General features: G+C 58.7%; 1 protein-coding gene across 1 annotated transcript in view; it reads right to left on the bottom strand.

Moving 5' to 3' along the window:
• The window catches only part of DNAH1 (dynein axonemal heavy chain 1), a 70,829-nt gene that overhangs the window by 4,050 nt on the left and 51,356 nt on the right, over positions 1–15,423 (bottom strand). Inside the window, exons 46-69 of the mRNA XM_031470469.2 lie at positions 15,238–15,416; positions 13,951–14,181; positions 13,076–13,272; positions 12,485–12,620; positions 11,332–11,540; positions 10,956–11,127; positions 9,983–10,174; positions 9,532–9,642; positions 8,494–8,679; positions 7,858–8,049; positions 6,477–6,644; positions 6,195–6,386; positions 5,870–6,001; positions 5,252–5,377; positions 4,517–4,636; positions 4,246–4,395; positions 3,993–4,153; positions 2,930–3,155; positions 2,588–2,783; positions 2,112–2,263; positions 1,251–1,447; positions 858–1,002; positions 452–610; positions 237–368 (exon numbers count right to left, since the gene is read on the bottom strand). Coding sequence (XP_031326329.1) covers positions 237–368; positions 452–610; positions 858–1,002; positions 1,251–1,447; positions 2,112–2,263; positions 2,588–2,783; positions 2,930–3,155; positions 3,993–4,153; positions 4,246–4,395; positions 4,517–4,636; positions 5,252–5,377; positions 5,870–6,001; positions 6,195–6,386; positions 6,477–6,644; positions 7,858–8,049; positions 8,494–8,679; positions 9,532–9,642; positions 9,983–10,174; positions 10,956–11,127; positions 11,332–11,540; positions 12,485–12,620; positions 13,076–13,272; positions 13,951–14,181; positions 15,238–15,416 — 4,061 coding nt within the window. The remainder of the gene's footprint in view (positions 1–236; positions 369–451; positions 611–857; positions 1,003–1,250; positions 1,448–2,111; positions 2,264–2,587; positions 2,784–2,929; positions 3,156–3,992; positions 4,154–4,245; positions 4,396–4,516; positions 4,637–5,251; positions 5,378–5,869; positions 6,002–6,194; positions 6,387–6,476; positions 6,645–7,857; positions 8,050–8,493; positions 8,680–9,531; positions 9,643–9,982; positions 10,175–10,955; positions 11,128–11,331; positions 11,541–12,484; positions 12,621–13,075; positions 13,273–13,950; positions 14,182–15,237; positions 15,417–15,423) is intronic.

The raw sequence follows: 15,423 nt of genomic DNA on the forward strand, positions 1-15,423 counted from the left end.
TATGGGCTTCAGCAAGTCCCAGGGTCACTGGTCTGTGCCAGGTGGCCGTGGGCAAGTCACATCACGACTGGTAACAATAACCTGGGAGGGCACTGGAAAGATAAATCTAGTTGATGCACGTTGTGTGGTACTCCCCTAGCCCACTGCGTGCACAGGACTGGGCTGAGTGCTTTGCGGGATGACCTCATTCAACCTCATTAGTCCTGGGCGGGCAGATTGGTATTCCCTTGGCGCACCTTGTCGGGATTGATGTGCTCAATGAGACGCTCCAGGGCTGGCATCCAACTCGGTGCCAGGTGGCAGTTCTGGAAGAAGACCCACTTGCCCCTCTCTATGGAGCTGCGCATCATGGCTTCTGCCCGAGGACCCTGTCAGGACAGGAGTGTTGAGTAGCGGGGGAGCAGCTGGCTCAGCCAGCCAGCCCCACTCCTCCTGCCCAGCCTGCCTTTACCTGGCCCTGGCCCAGGGAGATGGCAGAGAGCTTCTTGGAGAACTTCATCTCCTCGGCAAACTTGTAGAGGTCAGCAGCAGGGTCAGTGCCAGGTGACAGCACAAAGATGAGGGGCATGGTGGGGTTGGAGTCTTTGAACACTACCGATAGGTTGGCTGTCTGCAGGGCAGGGAGAGATATTGGGGCCACCTATAGCTTCTCAGGGATAGGGGACTAGGGAAAGGGAGGGTGATCCTGGGGCCCCCAGAGAGGTCCCAGAGGGGCATGCTGGTGGGGCCTGGAACCTCCCAGAGCCTTCTGGGAGTGGCTAGGAGTCCTGGCCTAACCAAGGCTGCAAAGTGATCTGTCCAGGTGCAGCCAGGACCCAGGGTGGGGATTATCTAAGATGCTGGTTGGCAGCACTTGCCTGGGGCTCAATGAAGCGTGGCTCCAGGTTGGTGGCCACGAAGTCCTGCATGGCATTAGTAACCTTGTCACCACGTAGACAGCGGAGGACCAGCAGCTTCTGGAACTGGTCTAGGTACTGGTCCCAGATGCCAGGCAAGGGCTCCCTGCAACAGTGCCCACGGCTCCCTGAGAGCTGACTGGTAGGAAGGCACTGGCCACAGGGACTCTGCTTGCTGGACAGCAGGGGAGAGTGGGGTGTCCAGAGGTACCCAGCCAGGGATATGGAAGAGATGTAGCCACAGCTGCAGGGCAACCCTGGGTGGCCCCTCAGAGAAGGCTCCAGGGCAGGCCTATTCCTGGCGTCTCACCCTTTTGATGTGCTCACCCAGCTGTGCCCTGGGCCCCAGCTCACCGGTGGGGCTCAAAGCTGTCAAAGATGGCCCGGAATTCTGACAGGTGCTTCACGAAGTCCAGGGCGAAGGAGGAGAAGGCTGGCAGGTTGGAGAGTGCCAAGACATCTCGCCAGGCCCGGTCTGACAGCCAGTCCGGGGCAGGGTTCTCGCTCATGACCGGGACAGAGCCCCCGGACAGGAGGTAGCGCCACTCACTCTGGCAAGGGATGGGGGAGGCTAGCGCCCAAGCCCTGAGGCCTGCCTCCAGCACCCCACACAGCAGTGCCCCCCTACCACCCTCAGCCAGAGAAATGGAGTCCCCTTGGGGTGGCAGTTGGACAGGTCTGAGTTAGTGTCACCTCTTCACCTTTTCCTGGCTGTGTACCCACAGGCCAAGGATTTGATCTTTCTGAGCCTCAGTTTCATCATTTGGAAAGTAGGAAGAATCAGAACTCTGCTTTCCAGGGGGTTTTGTAGGGGTAGGTGAGAGTGTAGCCCTGAACCCACTGCCTGGCACACAGTGAGGACTCAGCAGTGGTGACTGTCGCTCTCATTACGTGGTCAGTGCTTTCCAGTGCACTGTGAAATACCTGGGGTTCAAGAGACTGTGTGGTGGGCAGCTCGGACATCTGTGCTCACCTGCACTCTCAAGGCCCTGAGACGGCCTATGCACAGGACCTGCTGGGCCACCTTGAACCTGGGGCCTCCTGGCTGTTCTCCAGCAAGGGACAGTTTTGGGGCCTCTGCCCCTCTGTTCTTGCTGTGACCTTTAGCCTGGCCTTCCCTTCCCTTCCACCCCGTTCTCCCAGGCCCTGAACAGGGCCACTCCTCTGGCAGGCTGACCTGGGTGGCCAGCCTGCAGCCTCCTCTCTGTCACGCACCTGGTTGACCTTGCCCTCGTTCATCATGATGCGGGCACACAACAGGAAGGCGAACATCAGCTTGTGCTTCTCGAAGAGGCTGCGGCAGATGTTGCTGTAGAGGTTGTAGGTCAGGTAGCGGTTGATGTTAGCGATGCGCTTCTTCAGGTTGTCTGCGGGGCGGACAGATGACGGCAGGGACAGGAGAGGGGAGGGAAGCGAGATCCCAGGGGACCCGCCCCGCCCATCTCCCCAACAGCTGCAGGGGCCATCTGGACACCCCCGTGGGACATTTGGCATTCCCACAAAAGGGGTCCTGAAGAGGGTAGGAGGGGCATATGTGTTCTTATGCAGTGTCTGATATGAGGGTGTGTACAAGTGAGCGGGGGTGTGAGTCTATGTGTGTCCCCACTTTAGGAACATGTCCAGGTGTGTCACATCTGTGCCAGGCTGGAGCCTGGTGTTTGTGTCAACATGTGCATCTGTGCCAAAGCTACCTGCCCTCTCTGAGTTGGCGATGCCTGAGAGGAAGATGTTGAGAAACCACTCGAGGGAGTACTGGTACATGGGGTCCACGTTGGCCAGGTCAGACATACAGAAGAAGAGGATCTGGGTGCGGACGGCCACAGGAATGTACTCCATGCGCGTGAGGTCAATGTCCTTTTCTGTCTGCTCTGCAATCCTGACCTTGGCCTGGGGGTGCAGTAGAGGGGTGCTAGTCAGGCCCAGGTAGCCTGGCAAAGAGCAGCAGGCAGAGGTGCACGGGGACAGGGGTGAGGCCTGAGGCAGGCAGGGAGAGGCAGGAAGAGGCAGGCAGGGGTGGGCAGGCAGTGGCTGACCTGGATCTCAGCAGCCTTCATCTTGGAAGCCTCCAACACCTTGATGAGCTCCATGTCATCCACAGGGTTGCCCTCAGAGGAGCTAAGCCGGTACAGGATCTGGTCCTCAATGTCCTTTAGCTCCTGGCGCATCTTGGCATTACTGACAATTAGCTGGTTCTTGGCTTCCTCCAGGTCGGGCCGCTCCTCAGCAATGACCTGGCCCAGCAGCTGGTCCTCTAGGCCACTGCCAGGGGCAGGGGACACCATGTCTGTAATATCTGATGGGCCCTGGAGGGCCAGCCTTGAGCCTGCTCACCTATCAACCTGTACTCCTGGGGCTCCAAGAGCTCACATCCCTGCTGGTGTCAGCCTGGGAGGCCTAGCCTCTGTCTCAGGCTGCAGGGCTAATGCAGAGCCTGATTCAAAGTGACCAGTTCTCAGTGAGACCTCAGGTAGCAGTCTAGAATCCCAGCAGAGGCCAGGCAGTTGAATGTGTAAGCTGCTCGGGTCTCTGAAAAACTCCCTCAGCAGGAGGGGGCAGTGGGTGATTGGGAGGGACAGGCGTTAAGGATTTTTCACCCCCTGGTCTTAGGAGAGAGTCACAGTGACCACTGGCATGGAGGCCTTAGCACAGAGCAGGCCTGTGGGCTCTGTGTGGGTGGCCAGCAAAAGCCATAGTCCCTGGGCTCAGGGCAACAAGGGCAGGAAACGGGGCTTGGGTGCAGGGAGTCAGAGTATGCCCCAGTCAGGGCTCCAGGCAGCACTAGGGGTGAGTGGTCAAGGGTCTAGCAAGGACTGAGTGGTAAGGAAAGGGTACCTGGACGAGGTGGGCTAGTGCTGGCCAGGGAGACTGGGGGTGGGGTCCTGACCAGGGATCAGATTGAGTTGGGGGTAGAAATGGTGGCAAGTAAGGGGAGTTGATAGAGGAGGGAGAAAAGCCTGGAGTGCAGGGTGCCTGGGAGGAAGCTGGCGGAGCCTCTGAGTGGGAAGACCCGATGAGTCCTGGCCTGGGGGTGGGAGGGGACAGGCAGGCAGGCCAAAGCAGAGCTGACTCGTGGGGGCCCGGGGCACTGAGGCTTACCTGGGCGACAGGGTGAAGTTGATGAGGGTGAGCTTGGTGGAGATCTCGGGTGTATAGTGTGGGTTGGGCAGCTTAGTGGTGATATACATCCTGAAGTCCTCGTGGTAGGGGATCACTGTGTCCCCCAGCTTCAGCACTGTGTTCCCCTGCTGTTTGTACGTCTGTGGCGGGTGGGATGGGCAAGCACTGTGGCCTGGGCCCCAGCAGTGAGGCGGGGGAAGGGGGCCGCGCCCGCCCCCCACAGCGGGCCCACCTGCTTGAGCAGCACGGGCTCCAGGGCGGGATCCAGCTCCTCGCCCACGTTCTCTAGGAGGCAGGGCTTGCCAAAGCGGATGGCATTCTCCATGCTGCGTAGGAAGTCCCGGTCACTCAGCTTGAACACATCCAGCCCACTGTCCTTCTCCTGTGGGTGTGGGAGTGGGTCGGGGCGGTGGGGGCTGAGAGCCAGCCTTCGGCTCAGCCACTCCCCATGCACCTGCTAAGCCCTGAAGGGTGGGGTGGTGGCACCCAGAGGGTGGGCTCACCATGTTCTTGATCCATTTGTTAGCTTGGCTCTGAGGGTCAATGAAATGGGTCCAGCGCTGGGAGAACTGGTTGATGACCCCATTCTCCACTGACAGTGTGTCATTGGGGAGGCCAGCAATCTGCGGGGGACCAGGTGCCGGACTGGGTTGGGGGTCTCACACAGCAGGGGCAGCTAGGCCATCAGCTACTCCCAACCTCGTGCTTTAGCTGTGTCTCCCCCTCCACACTGCACCCCCTTGAGGGTGGGGACAGGTGACAATGTACACAAGGTCTCAGTCCCCAGGAACTGTCTCCCTCCTGTTGGCTGGGTCTCTCTTCCTTTTGCCTCTTGCATCCTCGTGCAGTCAGACCATCTTTGTGGAGCCCACCCATCTGCCCTCCCCACCCATGTTCATACTTGGCCTCTGCCTGCAGCCTCTTGGTTCTCTCCTGGGGCCAACTCTACCTGTCCTTCAGGGTCTAGCTTGGACAGGAGTTCTTAATCCTCACTCTGGACACTGCTCTCCCACTGACCCCTAACTCTTACAAGCCCACAGGTAGCCAGTATCTATGCCACACTCTGCTCAGCTTTCTCCTCTCCTGCCCACTACCCTCTGACTGGCCCTGGGTGGGTTAAGGGAAGCCATCTCTAAGCAGACCCAGGAATGAGGGCGGGAGGGAGGCAGGAGCCCCTGGCCCAGCCTGGACCACTCTGCAGGCCCAGCCCAGTTGCTCCAGCCCCCCAGGGTGCGCACCTGCCACAAGCGGATCTTCACCGGGTTCCCCAGCGTCCCGATGAGTGTGGGCTCTGAGGTGTGTGGGATGTGGTGGGTCGTGAGCTGCTTGACCCAGCTGTCATAGAGCACTGTGCGGTATTGGCCCTGGAGAGATGCCAGACTCAGAGCCACCCCACTATGACTCCCGAGATGCCCTCCCACTTCCCCCTGCACCCAGCACTAGGCAGCTGTGCCAGAGCTCAGTTGTGGAAACAGATGCCTGAGCTCCAGGGCATCCTGGAACTTCCTTGGCGTCCATAATCCTCAGCCCCTTATCTGTGAAACAAGGATAGTAACAGCAATGCCCACCCATTAGGCAGCTATGAGGACTGAATGAGAGGCACCCAGCAAGCACAGAGGTGTGAGCTCATACTTCTTTCTGGAAGGCTAGCCCCGCCAGGGTTTTCTGGCTGTTTCGTGCACTGCCATATACACAGTGCTTGGAACAGTACCTGGCTCAGATGGGGAGCCTGATAAGTGCAGGTTGGATGAGTGAGAAAAGAGCCACCCTCAAGCCTCGCCTTGTGGAGGTGAGGCCTCAAGGCTGGGACTCTTTGAGAGGTGAGGCTCTCACAGGCAAGGCTAGGGGCTCCTTACCGTGAAGGGGCCCAGGTAGGCCACAAAGCCAGCAGCCACCAGCACATCTCCAAAGATGTTGTCAAGCGTGTGTTCCAGGTTCTCCACCGTCTCCTGCCAGCGCACCCGCTCGTCTGACAGCCCATTGATGAGCTGCAGGGGCAGCCAGTGGGATGGGCTCTGGGAGGCTGGGCCGGGGGGCTGTGTCCCTGCCTGGTGCAGTCCCCAAGGTGGCTGGGGAAGGAGTGTGCACAGCCACCCCAGGAATACCCCCAACCACCTGGGCCCTTCCAGCCCATCGGGGGCAGACCACACCTGCAGGCCCTGCCTGGAGGGACACTCGCACCTTGTCAGCGCGGCCCAGCCGCTGCTCGCACTGCTCACACTTGAGCTCCAGCTCCTCCTTCTTGGCAATGCACTCTCGGTACTTGGCCTGCATCGTGGCAATGCCATCCTCCACCTCATGCAGGCGCTGCTTTGCCTCCTCTAGGATCCTCTGTGTCACCTCCAGATCATCCTGGGCCTCTCGCAGGGCTTGCTGCGGGCAGAGGGCACAGGGCCAGCTTGCCCAGTGCCCAGGGGAGCCTGCACCCCCCTCCCCTGCCCCCCAGGTCTACCCAGCCCTCACCCGCTTGGGCTCCACAGCCTTGGCCACAAAGTGATATTTGTGCATGGCGCGCACCCACTGGCAGATGGAGGTGCAGGCCTTGGACACCTTGGCAATGGCGGCCGGCTGGAACTCTTCATTGTCAATATATGGCTGGATGGCTTTGATCACCGTCTCCCCAATGTTGTCCTGGGGATGGAACCTGTGAGCTCAGGTGCTGCTTCCCAGGGAGGACTGAGAGGGCTCTGTGGGGCCTGCTCAGGGATACCCTGACCCTGCCTTTGTGCCCCATGCCCCGTGCAGGCCTCGGCACAGGTATCTCCCTAGGGAATAAACACAACCCAGAAAGGCTGGCCAAAAGAGGAACTTCTGTGTTCCAAGGTTTCAGATAATACGACTGGAGATTTCCTCCTCAAGCAACAATACAGCCTTAAGATCTGATAATACACAGACCCTATTTAAAACCCACTTAAAGATAAGAGCTGCTTCCTGGCAAGTGTAGAGAGGACTGAGTGGTTCTGATGCCCAACCACGGGCTCACGTTCAAGGGTAGTAATCCCCACCCTGAGAGCCCATCATTCCCTTGGGGCTCTTGTCCTGGGAGAACTCAACTCTGTAGTTCAGGATGAGCCCAGAAATCTGCATTGTTCCTGAGCTCCCAGAGGTCAGAGCCTGGGACCAGAGAAGCTTGAGCACTGGCCATGAGCCTCCTGATTTGGGCTTAATTAGAGGGATGAGAAAGTCTGTAGGGGGTCCACCTGCCACGGAGATGGGCCATTGTCTCTACCCACCCAGTGCGGCCTGGGATATGCCTGGGGCTCTAATACTGATACATGGTGGTGGGCGGTGGTCTATGTGGGACAGGCCCGCTAGCTAATTTCTGGGCTGGAGAGAAGCCCTCCAAGAGGGCCGTGGGCCCCAGGTTGACCTAACCACAAGCAGCCCTGTGAGAGCACATGCCCGTGTGTGCTGAGTGCCCCAGACAGGCAGACAGAGAAATCCAGAGACAGACAGGGGAAGCGAAATCTCAGGTGTTGAGGTAGCCAGTGAAGGTTTTAACCAGGGTCATAGGGGTGGTAGGGAGGAAGGTGCACAAGAAAGAATCCCCAGGCTGTGGAGCCTTTGAGTGACTGTGGGTGATGCCTATGAGCCTTCCCAAGTCCTGATTTCCTCAATACTCATCTGTTGGGGGGTCTGTTACCCCCACCAGTGAGAGAATTCCTTTGAGCGGGGATCTGGTCCCAGTCAGCTCTGTGGCCACAGGGCTGTGTGTGTTGTAGGCACAGGGAGACAGGATGGAGGCCCCAGCACTGGGGTTGGGGGGGCTTCTCTCCCTGCTTCCCCGCCTGACTGGGTGCTGCCCTTACCCACTCCTGGCTGGTCAGGTAGCTGGCCTGCTCACCTTGTCGAACTTGAAGAGGTTCTCCAGGAATCGGCCGGGGTCCTGAAGCAGCCCCTTGCCTGGCTCCCAGTAGTCATCCACCTTGGTGCCAGGCTTTTCTCCAGGGACCTTCTTTGGCTTGATGCCCTTCATGATGCACACAGCTTCTATGACCAGCTTCACACCTGGGGGTGGCCGCTGCATGGCACGTACCTGCAGGCCGGGCCAAGAGTTGGGGAGAGGGAGGTCTATCACAGAGTGGGTAGCCCTGAGCAGGGACAGCCGCCAGACCAGGTGGGCGCCGCCAGACCAGGTGGGCTCCACCAACCAGGTCCCTGCCACTACAGACGAAGGGCATGCCGGGGGATCCCCTGATGTATGCCTTAGCCTGTGGCATCTACTATTCCCCAGGTACCCAGGTCTGGCCACAAAGTCCTGGACGCTCATTTCTCAGGGCCCAAAGCCCTCCCCATGGGCCTGCCCAGGCCCTGGGGGCTGGTACACGGAAGTAAGGGCAGGCAGTTGGGTTCAAGCCCTAGTTCTGCACTCACCTCTTGGCACATGACCCCCAAGGGATGTGCAGAGGGAAAGATCAGGACCCAAGAGGGCACCAGGGAGGGATGCCAAGGGGAGCCTGGAAGATGCCCAGCTGCCCACCTCAGTCACATCATTCTTGTTGAGGTTGCGCAGGCTGGCCAGGGCAGCGTCCAGGGCTGGCAGAGCCTCATCTAGATCCTTCTGGGCATCGTCGGCGATAGCTTGTGCCTTCCTGGCCTTCTCATTTGCTTTGATCTCCTCTGCTTGCACTGAATTCCGGGTCTCCTCAGCAATGGTTGTGTCCATCTGGGGACCAGAGGCAGGGAGGGCCCAGCTGGTGGCCAGTGTCAGGTGTGTCCCCCTCCCCTGTCTCCTCTTTGTGTCTCAGTCTCCCCAGATGGAAGGGAATGAGGGTTGGAATGCCCTATTCTCTGAGGGCCCTCTAGGCTGTGACAGGCCAGGGAGATCTGGAGTCCCTTCCAATCCCAAGTACTCACCATGGGCCTGGCATGGGGCTTGGAGGGGTTTCACATGCTTCAGCATAACCGCCCCACGGGCAGGACCCCCTAAACCCACAGGGCACCTCCATGCAAGATAGAGAAAGGGGGTCCTCCCACAAGACTCTTTCTTTCTGTCTGCTGGAAAAATCTCAATACATATAAAAATACATAGAATTTTTTCCAATACATGGAAAAATCCCAATACAAATATATCTCCTGACTTTGTAGAGCAGGACGTGACAGCTTCTGCCAGAGAGCTGCCATCAAGAATATGCAAACCTGTGCCGACAGCTGTGGGGACTGGTCCTAGAATGTGGGGGCCCTCGTGTAGACTCAGAGGACCTCAGAGGGAGACTCAGGCAGATTCTCCATGGCTGCCTGTGACAGCCTTGCCACTGGTCCATGTTGTGATTATCGGGGTTTGGACTTGTCTGTCTTGCTCACCCCTATGTCCCCTGCCCAGGACAGTGCCCGGCATAGGATAGTCTGAGCAAGCTTTTGTTGGATAAACACATGACTGAATGAAGGAACTGGGCATCAAGAGGCCAAGCAATCTGCAGAGGCCGGGCAGCTATCAATCCTGTGATTGCGTGGAGATGTCGAGCATCCTCAGATGCAGCCAGCCATCAGGGAGAGGGCTCCCAGAGCACCCCCCAACCTTGATCTGCTCCATGGTGAGTGTGGTGTCCTTGGCAGCCTCCTCCAGCAGGGGGCGCACAACCTCCAGCTCCTCCTGCATCTTGGCCACATCCTCTGAAGTGCGTAGCAGCTGGGGAGTGAGGGGCAGGGAGAGGAAATAAGATGTAATGGGGACCAGAGAGAGAGCTGGGCCTGGAGGGGGTTTCATGAGTGAGAGGCTGTGGCCAGCAGCTTGAGTGGCCCCCAGGTTGCCCAGCGGACCCCAGAGGAAGGAAGTCCCTTGAAAATCTGTGGGGTGACCTGCTTTGGCCTGCAGCTTTTGCTCTTTTGGCGAGGAAGGAAGCTACACATTTAAACACTGTGGGCTGCCAATTGAAAGGCTAGGATGGACCTCCAGGGCCAGGGCTGAGACAGAGTGGGCAGAACCACAGGCAACTAGCCACTGCCCACAAGGCCCCACCCTGGGCCACCTTGTCAAGGCCACTCTTCATGCGGTTCTTGGCGGTTTTCAGCTCCTGTTTCTTCTGCCCGATGAGGATGGAGAAAATATTGAGCAGCTCCAGGTAGCTCTTGGGGGTCACATAGTTGTGGCGGGCCAGCTCAGCCAGGTACTCGACACACTTCTTGGCCACCGATTGGTGGATATACACACACACTTGAATCTGTGGGGAAGGAGACCACTGATGCCAGCCTTGTAGAGCCCGCAGCAGAGATGATGCCCTTGAAGCCACTGCAGCCTGGTCCTGGGGAGGGAGCCATGTGCAGGAACCTCAATGCCCCTAACACTCACTCTCTCCTGTGATCCTTGTGACCTGCTGGTCAAGGTCACTTATTCTGTGGATAAAAATCCCACAACCCAGAGAAATCAAGGGGCTTGTTCAAGTACACAGTTGTCAAGGGCAGAGTTGGCTTTGAACTTGGACCCAGGTGTCTCCCAGCCCTTGGCCCAGTGCCCTTGTCACAGCCACCATGACCTGCCTCTTTTGGAAAGCCCTAAGGTGGGGCCCCTCTCAGAGGATGGATCTGGGGGGAGGGAGGGCCCAAGGCCTCAGCACAGCCAGGGAGAAATAGGCTCACCCTAGCTATTGGTCCTCATGTGACCATCACTTTCTCAGCTTGGACAAGACAAATCTAGCCCCCCACCTCCAATCTGTGATCTCTCGGTTTTATCAGGGGGGTCTTTGAAGACAGCTGCCACAAAGCCCTCAGGGAATAAGATAAACAGTGACTGTGTAACTGTATGCCCAGCCTCCTACATCATTGTGACAACCTTATGACACTCCCATTATACAGAGGAGGAAACTGAGGCTTAGACAGGTAAAGCTGTCTGCCCAAAAACTTACCATCAGTGTTGGGCCTGGGACTCTCAATCAGGCCCTGGGGACCCCAAGCCCAAACCTAAACAGTTCCCTTCAAAGGCTTGCTCCTCACCGAGAGACCTACCAGTCCTTCAGTTACTTTGGAGGAGGCTTCCAGCTCCGGGATCTCATTCAGGAACGTGGTGGCCACAGACTCCAAGGCCTCTGCCGGCCACTCATTAAACCAATCGATGGTGCAGCAGTTGACCAGGGAGGGGAACTGCCTCAGGCGAGCTCGGAAGGCCTCTCCAATGGGGCTGGGGGATCGGGGTCTAAATGAGGCCCCGAGACCCTGACTTACACCCCCAGGAACCAGGACCCAGGGCTGCTGGAACACAGTAGCACAGCAGCCTGGACCCAAGGGCATGGTGGCCAGGCCCAGGCCACTTTCCCCGGCGTCAGGTCCAGCTGCAGCCCTGCCCAACCCGTTGTCCCTGTGTGGCTGTGACAGTTGCCTGTACCTCATGCACAGTACCACGTGGATGTTGCTGCGTATGTGCCTGGTGTAGGCGGCCATGAGGTTGGCCTTGGTGGGCTGCAGGCCCTGTTCCTGGATGTAGGGCCGCATGGTGTTGACAATCTGGTCCTGCTCATCCAAAGTGTAGAGGTTGGGAATGTCACCTGAGTTCAGGACATTGTTGATGTCTTCCAGGAAAGACTCATTCTTAATCTGATGAAAGACAAGGATGGAGGAGCTGAGTCTTGATGACGGCCCCTGGGTGTTAAGGTCCATGATGGTGGTCTCACTGGACCTGCACAGCAGCCCTATTCTCAGACCATGCACCTCAGACTCAGAGAAGCCCAGGGTCAAATAAGTGACTCACCAGCTGTGGTCTAGCACTCGCCCTAGGCCTGCCCTACGGCAGAGACTCTGAACATCACCATTCGGCTATGGAAGGGCCCTGGGTGCTGGGTGGGAGATGTGGCGTCTTCCTCCTCACTCACCAGGCCTCCCTGTGCCTCCGTTTACTCACAGGAGGAAGCCAGGTCACAGGCAGGAACAGGTAGGTCCTCGCCCATCTCACATGGCCAGGGCCTGGCCAGCGCCAGAGGGCACCCTACTTGCCTGACCACATGAGGGGAGCCCAGGGGTAGATACAGGGCTGGAAGCAGAGGAGCCCCTGCCCAGGGCAGGGCAGCTTCTGGGCCTTCAGCTTCAGCCAGTCCCCACCACCAGCCAGGTTTAAGTGCTGCCCTATTTGTCTTGAGGCCCCAGACCCATACCTCTCCTCTCAGACCTGGGAGGAGGCCTCATGCCAACAGAACTCAAAAGGGAGCCACCCTCAAGAGTGTAGCTGTGGGCACAGCACTTTGGGCACAAGTCCTGTGGTCCCGGAGGTGGGAAACCGTTGACCAGTGAGTGTGGTCCTGCACGTGGTCAGCCATGGTGCCAGGGGCCTTCTTTACCCTTGGGGCATCACAATGATCTATGTGCCCCCAGCTCTGCCAGGCTGGGTTTGGCCCCCTCCCCCAAGTCCTAGCCATTCCTCCCAAGATCTACCCTGACTGACAGTGATCTGGGCAGGAAGAACTGACCACTTTCCAGGATGCCACACTGGGGTGCATTGTATCCAGCCCACCCCTGATCCTGCCCACTGCCCATGGTGGTGGCACCTGGGTATCTGAGAACAGGAAGGTGATGGGCAGGCTGTGCAGACCAGCCTTGAGCAAGACCTTCTTGACATCATCACGCCACTCAGTCATGCCATAGTTCTTGGACAGCTCAATCTGGAAGCACTCGTACTCGGCCCTGGAAACAGGTGTTTGGGTGGAGGTGTGCCAGAGCTGGAGGCCAAAGGCTGAGAGGCTGGTGGTGCCCACGCCCCGCCCCAGCCATCCAGAATCTTGCTCCCATCTTGGGCAGACTACAGACTCTCCCAGCCCTGAACCTACTCTCTTGCCTCCAGACTTTTGCTGAGGATACTTCCTCTGCCTGGAATACCCTTCCCTTCCACACTCCCAGCTCTGATTCAGAAAGAAGACCCAGGGCCACCTCCTTCAGGAAGCCCTCTTGGATGCCTGTGGCCCCCCACTCCTCCCCACAGGACCACAGGGCACTGCTGCTGCCTCTCCTTGGAGCCCAGGTTCCACTCTCAGGACTTCCAGAAGCCCATGGCTGGGTGGGTCTGCCTCAAGGCAGAATATGGATGGAATGGACAGTCTGACACCAGCTACCCACTGCCCACCATGCCTGAGGGCCCTCACATGTGGGAGGCCAGCCGCGTGAGGGAGCTGCGGCCGCTGCCGCCCACACCCAGCAGAAGCGCATTGCCCAGTGCCTGGCGCAGGGTGCGGCTGATGCGGCAGATGTGGCTCATGGCGTCCATGAAGAGGACCAGCCTCAACTTGGCTGTGTTGATCTGGTTGTAGTCCTCCATGTACTCCTCGATCACCTGCATCATCTGGGCGACCGCAGAATGGGGAGAGCTGGGTCCTCCCTCTGTCCCCATGCACAAGCTCCTTCCCAACAGGGAGCACACCCCCTCCCACAGCCAGCCCTGTTTCTCTGTGCAGAGGGGTGGTGGGCCTTAAGAAGCCAGGTCCACCCGAATGAGGCCTGACTTGTCAGACACACAGAGGCCTGAGAGTCAGGGTCAGAGATTTACCTGCTTTCTCTGGGGCTCACCAGGATATAGCAACCTGGAACCCCATGGGAGCTCCTGGGAACTAGGAAGGGATGTGTGTGTGGGGAGAAACCACCAGGAGGCCCACCCACTCCAGCCTAATCCTGCCACCCTGGGACCTTAACTCAAGACTCGTGGCCCCAGGGGTCCTGCTGCCACTCTGTGGGTGGGATGGTAGCCCCTCAAATGGATAGAGTGTGTCCCTGTTTACAGAGCCTGTCTCAAATGAATCACATACTTGCCCTCAGAAAAGGGCCAAGCAGGGCCTACTGCACCCACTTAACAGGCAAGGAAACGGGGACGCAGAAAGGAAATTGCTGGCCTGAAGTCCCTGATCGGGCCTTCTAAATCAGCATCTGACCCTCCAGTAATAATAGCATGGTGGTCTCTTAGCAGTGGCTGCAGAGGGCCCAGGTCCCAGGGAATTAGGGGTAAGGCCCCAGCAGGCCCCCTTACTTTCTTCTCACTGGTGATGAGCTCGTAGGACTTGACATCGGAGCCTGGCGACATGAAGTCCCCGTAGAGGATGGGCTGGAAGGGGCAGACCTCTTCGAAGGCCACCTCCCACTGCTCCATGTAGCTCTCCAGGAGCTTGTCGAACCAGCTGCGGTCCTCCTCATTCACCAGGCGATCACGGAACACGCGGCAGTTCTCATGGTACCACAGGCGCAGCAGCTGCACCTCGTCCTGCGGCCAACCCAGCATCAGTGGCCGCCTTGGCCCTACACCCTCAGTCCCCTCTCAAAGCATCAGAGGCCCTGACCTGGGCCTGACTCCCCCACCGAGACTCGGCCAAAGCCCTATGTGTCTGCTGACTAATGGATGGCGGAGTCCACACGCTGCTGCCTGGGCCTCTCCACCCTCAGCTCCAGGCCCAGCTGGCCAAGTGCCTACTAGGCACCCGGCTCCTTTAGCTGGTCATCACTTCTCCCCTCTGAGGGTCCTCACAGCTCCCTAAACCCCAACCCTGGGAGGAATGCCTGATTCTCCTTATATCTCCACATCTAACCATTCAGCAAGCCCCACTCGCCTGACTCCCAAAGCCCCGTCTCTGTTGCTACCTCCATGTCAGCTTCCCTGCCTCTCCCTGGGTGACTTGACCACCCTCAGGAAGCCCCCAAGCTCTTCAATCGACTCCCTTGGCTAGAGCTGGGCAAGGCCAGGGCTGGAGTCTGTTCTGCTCACCCTATCCCCTTGACCCTGGACTCCACACACACTGTCCCTTCCACTCCCCATCCCAAAGTGCAAATCTGCCTCCCACCCACCCCCTGGCTCCCTTCACATCTTCAGGATGCTGCCCCTCTGCAGCCCACAGAGCCTGCCCCAACTCACCCAGCACACCTGACACTCCACTTCCTGCTACACTTCCTGCTCCTCCCACCTGGTGCCTTTGGTTCCTGGAAGGCATCCCAGTCACTCTTATCCCCAGTCTTCTCACAACCAGGGCCTCCATCAGGAACCTTCCCTCCCTTGTCTTGTCCTTGCTCCTGCTTTTGTGTGACCACATCACAGCCACCATTCTAGGCATGGATTTCATCTGCAAGATGGGACTCAGCTGCATGAAGGCAGAGCTCCTGGGGGCTTGGCGCCTGCCATGGCATGTCTCCAGCTCTGCTCCCTGCCCTAGGGCCTGGCCAGATCATAGCTGGGGAGGGTTTGGGCAGGAAGGCCTAAAACTGGGGGCCGAGGAGGACTGTGAGGGCTAGTGCTGGACACTGGGGAAGGGGCCCACCAGGTCCTCACCTCAACCTTGGCCGGGTCAGCCATGAGCATGCCCTGGAAGACCTTGGAGAGGTCCCTCAGGTTGAAGGTGTAGTGGGACTTGGCCGGGGTAGGCAGAAGCTGGGAGGTGATGGTGGAGTACACCTTGATGGTGGCTTCTACGAGGGGATCCGTGAAGTGGGCGATGTTGGGGGCCCCAGCTGTGGG

Source organism: Camelus dromedarius, chromosome 17 (genome assembly GCF_036321535.1).
Source record: "Camelus dromedarius isolate mCamDro1 chromosome 17, mCamDro1.pat, whole genome shotgun sequence".
NCBI classification, from domain to species: domain Eukaryota; kingdom Metazoa; phylum Chordata; class Mammalia; order Artiodactyla; family Camelidae; genus Camelus; species Camelus dromedarius.